This window comes from Lissotriton vulgaris, chromosome 9, assembly GCF_964263255.1.
Source record: "Lissotriton vulgaris chromosome 9, aLisVul1.2, whole genome shotgun sequence".
Taxonomy (NCBI): domain Eukaryota; kingdom Metazoa; phylum Chordata; class Amphibia; order Caudata; family Salamandridae; genus Lissotriton; species Lissotriton vulgaris.
This window is the reverse complement of record NC_141697.1, coordinates 185,736,684-185,752,432: the sequence shown is the minus strand read 5'-3', so window position 1 is coordinate 185,752,432 and position 15,749 is coordinate 185,736,684. Positions and strand designations below refer to the sequence as shown.

The 15,749-nt window shown below is 46.7% G+C and overlaps 1 protein-coding gene across 1 annotated transcript in view; it reads left to right on the top strand.

Annotated features, from left to right (window-relative positions):
• CDKL1 (cyclin dependent kinase like 1) overlaps positions 1-13,269 on the top strand; it is a 362,886-nt gene extending 349,617 nt beyond the window's left edge. The window contains exons 9-10 of the mRNA XM_086937298.1: positions 9,860-10,015; positions 12,751-13,269. Of these exons, the coding sequence (XP_086793424.1) occupies positions 9,860-10,015; positions 12,751-12,861 (267 nt within the window). The 3' untranslated portion in view covers positions 12,862-13,269. The remainder of the gene's footprint in view (positions 1-9,859; positions 10,016-12,750) is intronic.
• Positions 13,270-15,749: the final 2,480 nt, after the last annotated feature.

Genomic DNA, 15,749 nt, shown 5'->3' with positions numbered 1-15,749 from the left:
CAAACTCACTAAGAGTGCATTCGATATAAGTGGTGGTAGACGCGGGACCATGCTCAGAGGATTGCTTGATGAAATCAGCAATTTGAGGTCTTTGAGAGGTTATCACAGAGGTTGGGATAGGGATGAAGATGCGAAAAAGGTCCCCAATAGAGTTGGTGACACAGGACCGGTAAAGTTCTTTTTTGCCCTTGTATATGCAGATTTGTAATGTATGGCACGGTCATGGCAGGCTATATCATCAGAGAGACATTTGATTAAGATCCATCGTCTGGTTAAAGCACTTTTTACCTTTGGCACAGGCTATTGGTATACCCACTACTGGGTTCCACAGTGCTCTGACTGTGGAGGGAGCAAGGGAGTTAAGGATATTGGATATCTTTGAAATCCAATGGTTAAAAATATCTAAAGTATTGTTGTGTGATAGATCCGGAATGGCATTTTTTATTCATTCTTTATTTAAATTTCAACAATATCAGGACAGACACTTTATCCGAGTCAGCTCGATTAACCCAACATCAACAATGAATCAGACATGTATATCTTCAATTCTCGCATCTTCACCTTGATCCTTGTGAGTTAGCATCTGAACTTTAATCAGTGCAATAAACAATAACTACAACAACTAGTACCTAATCCAGCAGCATCCTGCTTTACACCACAGCGCCCTTCTAGAGAGCATATAACAATGTTTGTACGTGATAGATACAACATCCTTCCATTCCATTCCATTAGTTTAGTGCGCCTTATTCTGTACTACACCAAACCCAAGTACTTTGGTAGTTATGTTCCAAACCACCCATCAATAGCAATATACTCTTGTCTTTTTCCGTGAAAATCCATGTACATATCATAGCCACTTGGTTGAATTAGGAGCAGATATGCAAGAGTCCACTTATGAGAAGCAAATAATATGGGGCTTCCCCAACTAAATACCCCTAATCATGGTGAATTTTCATCCAATTTTGCTTGAATTGCAAGTCATCCTAAGTCCCATATATCAGTATCACTGACTTTACCATCTCACCTCCTTAGGTTACTTAACTCTTGGATCTCAGCTGTGACCCATTTTTTCAAATCTTTTAGCTATATTTGTTCACCTCTGGTGCTTTGCAGGACTTCTAACCTTAGTGATGGGTCTAGGATGGCATTCAACAACTGAATAAAGGCTTCCGGCTGTATTTTATTCTGGTTACACCAGGAAGAAGGAGGACCATAATTTCCCCAGGTCTTAGGTCCATTGATTGACATGTTGTCTGTAGAAAATGTGATGAGGAATCGAAATTTGCCTAGCTTACGTAACGGTAAGTCTCAATTCTATTAAGGACACAGAGGCGAGGATTATGCTATATCTTCCTTCGCTTTATTAACATAAAGACTCCACAGCAGCTTAGGAAAAGATATATAGTAGTAACAAAAAATGCTTTAAGGCATAAAGCATTTGACGGAACGTTCAACAGATCAAAACAACAACTCCCAAGAGTCTCTTTGTATAATGACAGTCCATAGTCCTTCCACTCTGTCCATCACCGCTATAAACCCGGCCTTCTCTTCCTCTTCCTCCTCTTTCTTCGCGCAGATCACACCTGAACCTCATTGATCCTGCTTAGCACCCTCGTTGCCTGTCGAAAAAGAAACAGCGTCAGCGAGGTGGCCCAGGAATGCAACAATAAGGCGAGGAGCATTCAGTGACTAATACAGTACAGACAACGTAAGGAAAACGCTTTACTTACTGCCATACGGGCGGGTAGAGACACCACTGTAGCCTGGGTGGGATAATCCTCGCCTCCGTGTCCTTAATAGAATTGAAACTTACCATTACGTAAGCTAGGCAAATTTCGATTCTATGTCAGGACCGGAGGCTTCAGATTATGCTAGTTCAAAGCTTACTTACCACCAACTGTGCCAAATCCACCACCGGCTTAAAATAAAACCTCTTGAAGGTGGAATCCGAGGACCAATCCGCCGCTCGCATTAGGTCCTCCAAGCGAGCACCCACTGAGAACGCCTTAGAGGCCATGGCCCCTCTGGCAGAGTGTGCTCCAAAGAGAGAAGTATTGATGCCTGCTTCTTGCATGACCCACCGCACCCACCGAGCAATAGTGGGGGAGGAGACAGCTTTGTGTGGCTTCCGCAGGGCAATCAACAACTGACGTTCGCCCGGGGGGCGCAAATCCAAGGTCAGATCTTCATATGCTTTGAGGCATTGCACAACACACAACTTAGGAGTGTCAAGAAAAGCTGGATAGGAAATGGATCGCGACGACGTTTTAGTGCGTCGGCCCACGGTAAAAGTAACCCCATCCGGGGAAAAAATGCGTGCAGATATATCCAGCGCGCGCACATCAGAGACGCGTCTACAGGAAATCAAACATAACAACATGGCCAACTTCGCCGACAGTTCCTTAAGAGACAGATAGGAATTGGCCGGCCAGGACAAGAACAAGTTCAGAACCAAATTGACGTCCCAAAGGACGGAGTACCTGGGTTCAGGAGGCAACGCGAGACGGAGAGCCCGCAGAAGCCGGCAAACAAAAGGATGCTCCCCTACTGGGTGGCCATCGATGTTGTCATGGCCTGCCGAAATCGCCGATCGAATAGCATTGATCGTTCTATAGGCCAAGCCCTTGTCGGCTAGGTAAGCCAGGAAATTCAGCACGGGAACGAGGCCTGCGACCAAGGGATCCAAACCCCTTCGTAGACACCAACGCATCCACTTAAGCCAAGCGGATCTGTAGCGCTTCGTCGTACTATCGGCCCATGCTTTGGAGAGCAAGTGCTCAGCAGACCCCGAAAGGCCTGGGAGCGACTAGCGTCTCCTGAGAGCCTCCATGCCACGAGGCGGAGAGAGCTCTGCGTGATGAGGATGCGGTTCCCGATCCGGATTTGTCAGGAGCAGAGGAAACAGGGGGAGTAGGATTGGAAAATCCCAAGAAAGTTCCAGAAGAACCGGAAACCACACTTGAGACCTCCAGAGCGGTGTAACCAACACCAACTCCGCTCCTTGGCGGCGTATTTGGGCCGCCGCTCGCATTATCATGGAGAACGGGGGAAACGCAAACGGCTGTTCCCGACTCCAATCCTGTAGAAAGGCGTCCGTGGCCTCCGCCAGAGGGTCTGGCCTCCAGCTGAAAAAACGCGGCAGCTGGTGGTCGAGACGGGACGCAAACAGGTCCACTGAAAAAGGATCCCAGAGAGTTTGTAACCACCGGAAGACCTCCGGATCCAGTTTCCACTGACTGGCGTCCCTGAGGTGTCTGGAGTGCCAATCCGCCACTTGGTTGGACTGACCCGGCAGATATTCCGCTGTCACCGCAATGTGACGTGACAGGCAATAGTCCCAGAAGTCCTTCGCCAGATCCGCCAAAGCGCGGGAACGAGGACCCCCTAGATGGTTCACATAACGAACCGCCGAAACATTGTCCATCCGCAAAAGGACACAGGCCTTGACCGAATCCTTCATCCAACAATGGACTACGAAGGAGCCCGCCAGGAGCTCCAAACAGTTGATATGCAATCGTTGTTCTTCTGAAGACCAGGCGCCGCCGGTGGAGAAATCCCCGCACCGGGCGCCCCAGCCCGACCTGCTGGCATCGGACTCTATGATTAGGTCCGGATTCCGTGCCAACCACAGCACCGAGACCGCCCTCATCGCCGCCACTGACGACATCCGAGCCCTGATGGACAACGGGGAAACAGCGGCCCTCATCCTCCTAGACCTCTCCGCGGCTTTCGACACGGTCTGCCACCGCACCCTAGTGCAGCGCCTCAGCAACGTCGGAATCCAGGAGAAGGCGCTGGAATGGATCGTCTCCTTTCTCGACGGAAGAACACAAAGAGTCCGCCTACCACCGTACAAATCAGAGGCCACCAAAGTCATCTGCGGCGTCCCTCAAGGATCCTCACTGAGCCCGACTCTCTTCAACGTCTACATGAGCCCCCTCGCGGCCATCGCACGCCAACACAACCTCAACATAATCTCCTACGCCGACGACACCCAGCTGATCCTCTCCCTGACCAACGACCCCGCCGCCGCCAGAGCCAACCTGCACGAAGGGATGAGAGAGGTAGCCGAGTGGATGACGACAAGCCGCCTGAAGCTGAACCCAGATAAGACGGAGGTCCTCATCCTGGGCTCCTCGCCCTCCGCCTGGGACGACTCCTGGTGGCCCCCCGCCCTGGGCACCGCACCCAAACCGACGGACCACGCACGCAACCTGGGTTTCATCTTGGACTCCTCCCTCTCCATGACCAGGCAAGTCAACGCCGTCTCCTTGTCGTGCTTCAACATCCTTCGCATGCTTCGGAAGATCTTCTGGTGGATCCCCACAGAGACCAGGAAGACCGTCACCCAGGCCCTCGTCACCAGCCGACTGGACTACGGCAACGCACTCTACGCCGGAACCACCGCCAAGACCCAGAAGAGACTCCAGCGCATCCAGAACGCCTCAGCCAGACTCATCCTCGACATCCCACGACACAGCCACATCTCCGGACACCTAAGAGACCTGCACTGGCTCCCGGTCAACAAGAGAATCACCTTCCGCCTCCTTACCCACGCACACAAAGCTCTACACGACCAAGGCCCGAGCTACCTCAACAACCGAATCAACTTCTACGCTCCCAAACGCCACCTCCGATCCGCCAGCCACGCCCTCGCCGCCGTCCCACGCATCCGCAGAGCCACTACAGGAGGAAGGTCCTTCTCCTACCTGGCCGCCAAGACCTGGAACTCCCTCCCGGCCGACCTGCGCCTGACCCAAGACCACCTCTCCTTCAGGAAGAAGCTCAAGACCTGGCTGTTCGAGCAGTAGCGGCACACCCCCCCCCCCCCCCAAGCGCCTCGAGACCCTACGGGTAGGTAGTGCGCTCTATAAATGTCTTTGATTGATTGATTGATTGAACCGAAGATCGCCCGACCATTCCATGCCTCCATGTGAGACAGCCACCAGGACATTTCCTCCTTCACTTCCTCCGTGAGGGGAACCCACTGATCGTAACTCATCCCACGACGTAGGTGTTGCGCCTTCAAGCGCTGGAGCGCCCTGTAATGCAGGGGGCCCGGGAAAATCGCCTGGATGGAGGACGACAGAAGCCCTACCACCTTGGCGATATGGCGCAAGGACGTGCGATCCTTTGCGATCGTCTGCCGAAGCAGGTGTCGTATTTTCGCGACTTTCCGACCCGGCAGGCTCAAGACCGCCTGCACCGAGTCCACCACGAAACCTAGGAAGATGATCTTCTGAGTGGGAACCAAAACCGACTTGGAGCCGTTGATCACGAACCCCAGTCTCTGGAGGAGGTGGACGGCCTGCCGCAGCTGGCCCGCCAACACCTCCGGGCACTGCCCCATGAGGAGGATGTCGTCTAAGTACACTAGCATACGGACCCCTTGACTTCTGAGAAACTCCACCACCGGGTGGAGAACCTTCGTGAAGCACCATGGGGCCGACGACAGACCGAACGGCAGCGCGGTGAACTCGAACACCCTGCTGTCCCATAGAAACTGAAGGAAACGAGGGTGCGGGGGATGGATGGGGACGACCAGATAGGCGTCCTTGAGATCCAGTCTCACCATCCAATCCCGAGGGAGGAGTACGTCTCGAAGAAGGTGGATACCCTCCATTTTGAAATGCCGATAGATCAACCACCCGTTGAACTCCTTGAGATTGATCACAGGTCTCTTGCCCCCATCTGTCTTGTCCACTAAAAAGACGTTGCTGAGGAACCCGTGTGGGTGGCGCGTTGATAGACGGATGGCCCCTTTGCGGAGCAGCTCCGAGACCTCCCCGTCTATCAACCGCGCGTCGGACTCTGAAAAAACTATTGGACGCGGGGGCACCGCTTGCGTGGGTTGGTCGTAGAATTCTATGTGGAAACCACGTACAGTTTGCAAGACCCAAGCGTCGGCAGTGAGCAATTCCCACTCCTCGTAAAAGGTTGCCAACCGCCCCCCAATTGGAACTTGATCCAAACAAAGTACACTTACCGGAGGCATTTCCTTGTCCAGAGTTCTTCCTGAACCCTCTGCGGCCGAAGCGCTGCCCTCTGGTGGGATAGAAGTTGTTAAAGTTCGCAGAGGTCTGATATTGGCCTCTGCCGGAGCCTTGCCCTTTATTGGTGGTCTGCTGGCCACGGCCGATCGCGCGGCCCCTACCGCGACCGGCCCCTCCGGAGAAACGTTGGTGAAACACCCGTTTAATGCTGGACTGGGCCTTGTCCAGTGATGTGAACGTGTTCACGAATTTTCCCAGCTCTCTGATGAAGGGCTCGCCAAAGAGGCCTCCCTGGGCAACCGCACCCGCCTCCGACGAGGCCAGGTCACCCAACTTCGGATCCAACTTAATCAAGAGCGAACGCCGTCGCTCGGTTGACAGGGCGCAGTTGGCGTTGCCCAAGAACACGATCACCCTCTGGGCCCAATTAGAAAGCACCTCCGGTGAAATGACGGTGCCATTTGCCTTCGCCTCCTCCGCCATATCGAGGATCTTCGTGGCAGGTCCTACCGCATCCAGCAGCTTATCCTGGCAGGCCCGCCAGGACCGATCGATGCCCTTCCTGGGGTCTTTCATAAATTTAGCCAAGAAGGTGGCCATCTTGGCATCCAACTCCGGGGTCATGGCCACCTTACCCTCCAAAGTCGGCCTAGGGCACTCCCCACGCAGGCAACCCCTTGCCTCCTTCTCCAGCGGCTTGCGTAGCCTGCCCGCTACAAACTTCGCCACCGTCTCCCCCGGTGTCCAAGCCGCGGAGCGAGGGTGGACGATCTCATCCGGGTCCAGCATGCCCGACTCATCTCGTGGCATCTCCTTGGCAGAGGACGCCGGAAGCCAAGATCGGGTCGACTCTCCGTCGTCATCGGTGTCTGGGGAGTCGTACACAGGAGAAGCGGGTGCCGTCGACACGTCCCCTGAAGTACCCGGATCCGCCAAGGGAGCAGGGGGCACCGCCGTCGCCTTCGCCAGGAAGGCGTCCCGGAGACGCTCAAACGCGCCCCTGTCCACTCCTTGGGCCTCCGAGGATGGGCCATCCCTACAGGGCCTCTTCGGCGCGGGTGGCAACCCGCCGGATGTCCCCGGGATTTCGGGGGCCGGAGTCACATGCGCGGACGCCAGCTTCGCGCATTCCTCCACGATGCGGGCGGAGAGGCGGTCCTCCATAGGCCCTACCACCTCCGTCACGCAGCGATAGATCAAATTATCCACCGCCTGGTAAAATTCGTCGTCCTGCAGATAGGAGTAGGGTTCTTCCTCGTACTCCCCTTCCATCCTGAAGCACAAGGCAAATTCTGGGGCACCCTGGAGGGCGGCAGTCGAGATAAGTCTCGGATATGGGCAGACCAACTGGCTGCGATCACTTTGTGGGCCAACTGACGTGGCAGGTGGGGCTGCACCAACCCCCCAGCGCGCTGACTCTCCTCGCCGGGACCGAGTCTCCGCACCCCTCAAGCACGCCAAGCCACACACAATCGAAGAGGTGCACAAAGTTCACCCGAAGGTGGTTCACGCGGTCAGCGCCGCAATACAGACCCCAACGGGGCGTCAGAAACAGGGAGATACAGACCCGGAGCACCGGGTGTCAGAGGGGTACGCGAGGGTTGGCTCCTGCGCAAGCAGACACCACGGCGCGGCTCCTGGAACTGCGGAGGCGCGCCGAAGGGTCGGCGAGACGTTAGGGCGCCCTCAGGCGGCTTGCTTACTCACCGCACACAAGTGGGAAAGAAAGATCGCGTAGGAACGATAGAACGTTCCCGCGACTGGGGACTCTGCAATGGAAAACATAAACCATGGAGTGAGTCCCCCAACGATCGTACATACAATACAATCAGTAAACACATAAAGGAAACATGAAAAGCACTTATCTGGCTGCGGGAGCAGCGAAGAAAGAGGAGGAAGAGGAAGAGAAGGCCGGGTTTATAGCGGTGATGGACAGAGTGGAAGGACTATGGACTGTCATTATACAAAGAGACTCTTGGGAGTTGTTGTTTTGATCTGTTGAACGTTCCGTCAAATGCTTTATGCCTTAAAGCATTTTTTGTTACTACTATATATCTTTTCCTAAGCTGCTGTGGAGTCTTTATGTTAATAAAGCGAAGGAAGATATAGAATAATCTGAAGCCTCCGGTCCTGACATAGAATTAGTCTCATCGAGATAGCTGAAAAACGTCGAGGAGTTGAAGTTCAAGTAATCTACTAAACTTGAGGACCAGGAAGTAGGTCAATCATGTGTGGATTCTTTTTGTCCATTTCTGAAAAACCAAGGGTGTGCACATATTGTATTATACTCAGATAAAAAGAATTTGTTAGACCGTCTACACATATAATCCGAGAGTAGTAGAGCATGTTGGTTGAGATTTAGTAGATTATATTTGAAGGTGTGGAAGCATTGTGTGGTAGAAAAGTGTTCAGACCAGAGATGTGGTAAGGGAGGGAGCAGCCATAGTCAAAATATACTCAAATAAGGTTTATGACGGGTCATTGAGCATCTAGAGTATTAGGGAACCATGATGAACCAACGCTACAACACAGCCACGACTCTTATTTCTATTTTTTAGGAAGATCTGATTTGGAGGAAAGGAAATAGATATCTGTTACAAAGAGGTGTGGGATACAAGCAGTTGGGAGATGGATGAAGGAGCAACAGGAAGGGACTGTTGAGGATGAGAAAGTCGTGTCGTAGGTGTGAAAAAGTTTGTAGAAATAGTTTTTAGCTTCATAAAAATCTGAACGAAAATCAATAGAGTGTATGGACAAGCCTGGATTATTATCCTTGCCATTATTGTAAACGTTTTTAGTCGTAGGGGACTTATATGTTAGGGAAGAGACAGAAAACTTCTATCCACCAACTACAAATAATCTGATATCAGATGAGAAGTAGTCGGAGAATATCCTTTCCCACGTTGACGTTTTTGTAATGTAGTCAGTCTGTAGTCCTATCCCCTTTTACTAGGTTGAGATACGATTCAGCAATTAGTGACTCAATGTATTCGCTAAAACCGTTGGATATGAATTTCTGCCTGCTCTGCGTGGAGGTAGCTGAAGGGGGGTATAGTATCTCTAAGCTATATGGGCTGTGTGGAATGAGGCATGTATCATGAGATATAAAGTGAGCCTTAGTGCTAGTTGAAGGATTGTGTTGGTGAGACAGATGAGCATATGGAAGAGAATATGCTGATTGGAGGTCCCTATACACCGTATGACACAACTATTGCGCTCGAGAGACCAGTGAGATGTACTAGAAAAGACATATGACATAGTTTAGATCGTGAGTGAGTGGTGGGGAGCCAGGATGGTGTGCTTCCAGGCACTCTGACATCCCAAATTAGGGGAGCACAGTATTCTTCTGTGACGGTTGTTAGGTGATAGATTTACCCTCGATTGAGATTTGTTGAGAGCAGACTGTCACCTTCAGAGGGGTGGTAAACTACAGATTTCCAGCAATCATCAGTGATAGAGAGAGGCCTGAGAAGTTAACATATCAAACCAGTAAGATACAGACAATTGAGTCAGAGTGACTTTATTAAAGCTAGGTCCTTGCATAGGTTTGAAGAGATTGTCCCATCTATAGTGATGAAACTTGGGTGCGATTTCATGTTTGTCTCCAGTTTAATGTTTACGAATGATGGATTGCCAGGGTTTCAGAGTTGTAATAGACAGGTATGTCCAGCAAATGGTCCATACAGAGAGGGGAAGTGTGGATGACTAAGGGCCTACGCCAAAGATGGCTTCCACTCACGAAATTTGGTGGGAATGCACGTGGGAGGTCAGGTTGACATTCTGGTGTTCGGCAGTCCAGGACTAAATACAGTTTTTCTTGATTTGTGCATAACTCAGATCTCTTGTGTTCCTTATCCCTTACTCAGGGTTGCCTTCACATGGACCCCTCTGAGAGGTTAACATGTCAGCAGCTTCTTGAACATCCGTATTTCGATAGCATTCGAGAAGATACAGACTCTGGAAGAGAACCAGAGAGAGTCACAAGGCGAACAACGCGACCAGCCAGAAAGCACTTTCCTGGGGTAAGCATTGGAGAATTAAAACTTGTTCTGACGTTTGAGCAGTTCTGAAAAGCTCACGTGTTTTACAATCCCTCCTCCAGATAATTACACTAAATAAACTTAATTAATTTCCTTTATTAACTGATTAATAATATTAATCATTAGTATTAATTAAGCTGGGGATTTACCACTATGCCACTGACCCAATTCATAAAGGTACAGATTTAGATATGTAATTCTGCTGTGTATAATTTACAATTTTGAGTATTAATAGTTTACTGCTCTGAGGGGGGCAGTCGCATAAATGGCCGTGCAACTCATTTGTAAATGTTGTATCTTGCAGTGCATTAGATATTAAACATATGGTAGTTCTGTATATTGTATGATATTGTGTAAAGTATGCCATGTGTTTAGTACGCATATGGCAGGTTAGAAAAAATATTTGGTTTTCCATGTTGTACAGTTTTTTCACTAACAGACTGTTGACCTATACAGAAAAATATGCTGATTAGTGCACTTTCCCATACTCTCAACTGTTTCCCTTGCACCTGATCTATTTGGTTTTGATGTGTAATCTTATATGTTTGCCAGTACCCAAAAAGCGATTATTTTGTGGGTGGTACCCTATTTTGCGGGTGGTGTGGTACCCTTTTTTGCATTCGGTTTACCTGGCTACTCCTGTGACAGTTACCCTGGGTATGATCATTTTCGGATGTAAGTCAGAATTTAGATATGGAATGTATGTATACACTGCCTACATTATGCACAAGTTAATTCCAGTTGTGTAACCGCCTTCAGAGTCTGTGTAGCACCTGTCCACAACAAAGTCAAAGGAACTGTCTGGAGATGCAGCTGGGAGAGAAGTGATAGATGGATATTAATCCTTCATGCGGGTGAAAACAAAGGACAAACCTAACCAAAGGCACAATGGGAGAAAATGAAAAAAAAAGTTGTAACAAACTAAACATGATTGAAAGAATAAGATGCAATGAACCAATCAGAACTCTATTAAGGTAGCAGACATTATGTGGCACAATACTGGTGGCCATGGTGAAGTGGCTCACTTATCAGGACCTACCCTTTCTCTTATTCAAAGACAGCAGCAACAAGTAGCGTGTTTGTGCAACTGTTGCAATGAGAAGGGCATAAGTACAATAGTTCGACAGGATTTTACCCAAGACATATATTTAGCTTATAAACTGTCGTACACTGATGTCTTGGGTAGTCATGACCATTATGGTTAAAGAACGCCGGTGGTACTGGTCAGCCTCTATGAGGGGTCCACGGATTGAGGGATTGTTAACAAATACTGTGACCAGGAGGGAAAGGAGACTGCAAATAAATTGTCTGTCTCCTGAGTATTTCATCCCTTCAAAATTAGTGGCTGCTGTTGCGGGCTATGGGCTAAAATGGTCAACATATCTGGTACCTTGTATATCAGAGAGTACAATTCACAGACATTTAAAGTCACTTTTAAGTCAGAATGTAAGTTATTTACTCAATTGAGCATGCATTCATAAATCATTTTACCCCACAATCGTGTAATAAAGCCCACTTGTAAATCTCTCTCAGGGCGCTCTAGGGTAAGGTTTCCTTGTAAAGATTGGGAACAGCCACACACCTGAGACTTTGTAGGTGTTCACCAACTCCTCTCCCACTCTGGAAATGTGTTTATCTCGCCAGTTTGATTATATATATATATATATATATATATATATATATATATATATATATATATATATATATATATATATATATATATATTAGTGCTACCCCCAACCAAATGGCCATCCGTGTCCATTGAAGATCAAAAAAAAGTGAGACCCAGATCTCGAAGACAATCTCCTGTAGCAGTGCAAGAATAAAAACAAGCAAACGTGAATATCCACACAACACTGGAAGATGTAGAACATGGTGGAAGAAAGGTGCTACAGTAGTTCAGAGAAGCTCCAGAAAAAAAATAAGCTGTAAATCTTGAATGAAGTTTTGTTTTGGATAAAAAAAAAAGGTATATAGTCAGTGATCCCCTATACCTATTGGAAAACGAAGGGAAAACCTACCAAATTTGGCTAGGTGTAAGGGAAGGTAGTCTCCATTAGGAAAATATTTAACATAGTAAAAAAAAAGCAATGCATAATAATGCAACATGTACAATTACACATGCAAAAAAGCTACTACAGTGAGTTTTTCGAGAAAGAAATTGATGAAATATTGCAGAATTACGCCTGGAAACCTACAACTAGCAGACACTGCTTTGACGACCTACTTAGGAAAAGCATTGTTATTTCCAGACAGTCCTAAATCTCCTCGAATGCGGGCTCGTAAACTTGTGGGTGGGAGTTTATGATTTTCTTTGAGTCGGTCCTGGAATGTTTTTAAAGGCCAGTACATTTGGTGCTTCCGGGAACGTTCTTAAAGAGTCACTTTAACAGTTTCAGTTTTTAACGTCTTTATTTCGAATTTTCTTCATAAAAGACATACATACATACATACATAGTAATACAAACCATATGACAAAATCATGAAAAAAAAATTTTAAACAGACAAGGAGAAGATTTGTTTAAAAAACTCAATTAAATGTGCATAGAAAGACGTCCATAAAAAGTTTTTAAAACATTGGAGTATAAAAAGACAATTCATCAATACTGCCCGAAATATAGTAAGTAACAGACTGTTTAGATTTTTCAAGTCGAAGTGCTACAAACACTTTAACGTCACATGTTCTTCAACGCTTACACTGTGTTTTCCATGTTCAGTTACAGCACCTGCCTCAGCTGACCAGCAGTAACATTTTACCGGCCTTGGATGGGAAGAAGTATTATTACACCAACACGAGGAAATTCAACTACCGTTTTCCAAACATTTAAAGATGGCGCTCCGCCATCCGAGAGATATTTATTCAAGAACGAGGACACACCGCGGCGACATTGGAAGAAAAATATTTCCAGCTTGGGCGGGGACAGATGCAAAGGAAGCTGCAGTGAAGGACACAATGCCTTTTTTTTTAAAAACTACAATGGTTTATGCGAGAATTTTGTTTTATATGCACTTAATTTGGATTCATGAAAGTCAAGAGCCTTCATTCAGTAAGAGGGCTTTTAACTGTGGCAGTTTAGTTTAATCCTCTTTTTTTGGCAGATGTACGGTGTATTGTAACAACAAAAGTAACTTTCACCAAGTGATTGAAAAAATGGCACCGAATCAAGTGCTGCGTTTTTTGTGAATGACATTCTATGCACTAAAGGCGAGCATTTTCCATTTTTTTTTAAAAACAAGATCACAACTTTTTCCATGACAATGCTTGCAGGTCATAAAGTCGCCAAACGCACATGCTGCCTTTTTTTCGCAGTAAGATCTCAAGCAAGCCAAATCAAAATAAAATTAAAATATGAAAATACCCATCGTGCCAAAACAGAAACATCCGCATTATTGTATTTTTTCATCCATAACATGTCGCTATCATGTCATTTTTTTCTGATTTCAGCTGTGTTTGTGTTCTAATCAGCAGAGAACAGTGCGTTTTACCTCTCCTTTGGTGCTACCTCAAACATATTTTCATTTGGATGATAATGTACAGTCTACAATGCTGAATAATGTCTGGTTCAATAAATATTAAAATGTACGCAAAGTTGGTAGGTGTCTCTTCCTTTTGATATGATGAATAACGGGTAACCATATAATATGGTTCCATAGTAGTTTAGTAGGTTTCTGTTGACATCATAAGCTACAGGACCAAAGACGGAGTGCTTTGAAAATGTCACCTGAAGCCTTAGATGGCGATATAGGACTATATTACACTTTACTCATTATATGTTTTTATATTGTATGTTTATTTTGAAGCAGTTAACTTGAAAAACCTGTTTACTTCAGTTAGAGAAAGGTTTATTGAAAAAGTGAGATACCGAACTACAACACTACGGGGACAGATGGGCGAAGGCTTTTTACGTTCGCTAACAGCCCAATTCATTTATGACTGCACAAGAGCTTTTTCTGATGTATCAAGCCCAAATTGCAAATCCTTAACATGTTACCGAATCGCAATTTGGGTTTGCAACAAATACCGATTCAGTAGTAGGAAGGGGCATGTTTAGGACGTCCCTTCCGAATACCGAATTGAAATGGTATGTATTAATGTTTTGTGACCGAATTCCGATCGCAAAACAATAATTTTTTTTACCAACGTCTCAAAGGAAGTGGGAAGTTATTTGCAAACAGTAAGGTGTCCCTAAGGGACCCCTTACCTTTTGTGAATGTTGAAAAAAGTATTCAAGAGTCCACTGCTTACTCTTAAAAGATGATAAATACACATTCTATTTTAAGCATCCAGTTTTCCTTTAAGAAAAATGGGATGCATTTATCTATTTAAAAACAATCACAGACATGGGGGTCTGCTGACCTCAGCAGGCCACCATCTCTGTGATGACTGAGATTCCAAGTGTGTTGCAATTTGTGATCTACCTCATTCATTTTCATGAGGTAGGTCAAATTGCGACCCGCTAGGAATCGCTTATTTAAAAATAAAAGTTTTTTACATTAGGAATAGCGATTTCCAATTTGCGATTCAGAGAAAAATCGCAATTTACAAATTGCTATTCCTAGTGTTTGTACAGTTGGCCGTAAGCTAATAGAAAAATGAAGAATGTTAGAAAACATACTCTTTGCATTGTTAAAAACACATTCCGTCAATTGAATGGAGAGATTGTTGAAGCTGTTCTCTGCAAGGTGCATTGACTGGAATTAGAATATTAAGCGTTTATTTACCTGTTATGACTAGTGGATTCAACAATGAGCAATGATAAAGCAGAGTGGTTTGGAGCACTCATTGTGATTCTAAAACTCATTTTTCACAGGAACCCGTGAAACAGTTTTCATATCTAAAAGGTCTCTGGGTTTATGCCACTGGATTTTGTGTAATAAAAGTACCCAACCAGGTAATAGATCTGTGTACGCTGAGCGGGTGCAAGAGAGAGAGGCACATACGAGTGTCACAATGTGTGTGTTTCCTATGGGTCGAGCAGTGATTTTGTCAGTCATGCTATTTGTCTGCTTCTGAACACAACTATGTATTTCGTTCATTTTTTTGTCTTCAGTATACATTATATTTCAAATGTACAGGCGATCAATAAAATGCATCAGAATCAGTCTGTTAAACATGTGCAATGTTGTTTCTTCTTAGCGTTGCATCGGGCTGCGAGGGGCGGGAATGGTGTGGTTTACTAAGCAGGCTAGGACCTATTGCATGTCCTGGACTCATCCCTCTGATCATGACTAGATTCACTTGTGAGTGAGTAACTGGGCACACAATAAATGTGAATGTAAAACACACTGCATGCTATCCTCAGTACTCCAGTTTTGGTAGTCGCCAGCCTCCTTAAAGTTGTCAGACATCCTCTGATGCTGTGCACATGGGGAACAGACCGGAGCTTTGCCCAAGAAGCTATAGCAAACGCGGAAGAAGCCAAATGCTGTGAATTCTCATAGTGGAAAGGTTGTCATCACACTTCTGTACATGTACAGCACAGGCAGCAGTAGGGAATGCTTCCTAAGATGCAATATAAGGTGCAGCAATAGAAGTCTCTATCCCTACAACAAACCGCTACATCACATGCAGTGCAAACTTCACGCACATCCCAGCAGTTACAGTACTTGCAGCAGCAATAATAGCATCCTTGTCCCCGGACATACTTCAGTTCTGATGAGCGTTAAAAAAAGGGTTTTTTGTAAGGGTCAAGAGAAAGGGCGCACAGCTAAGTAT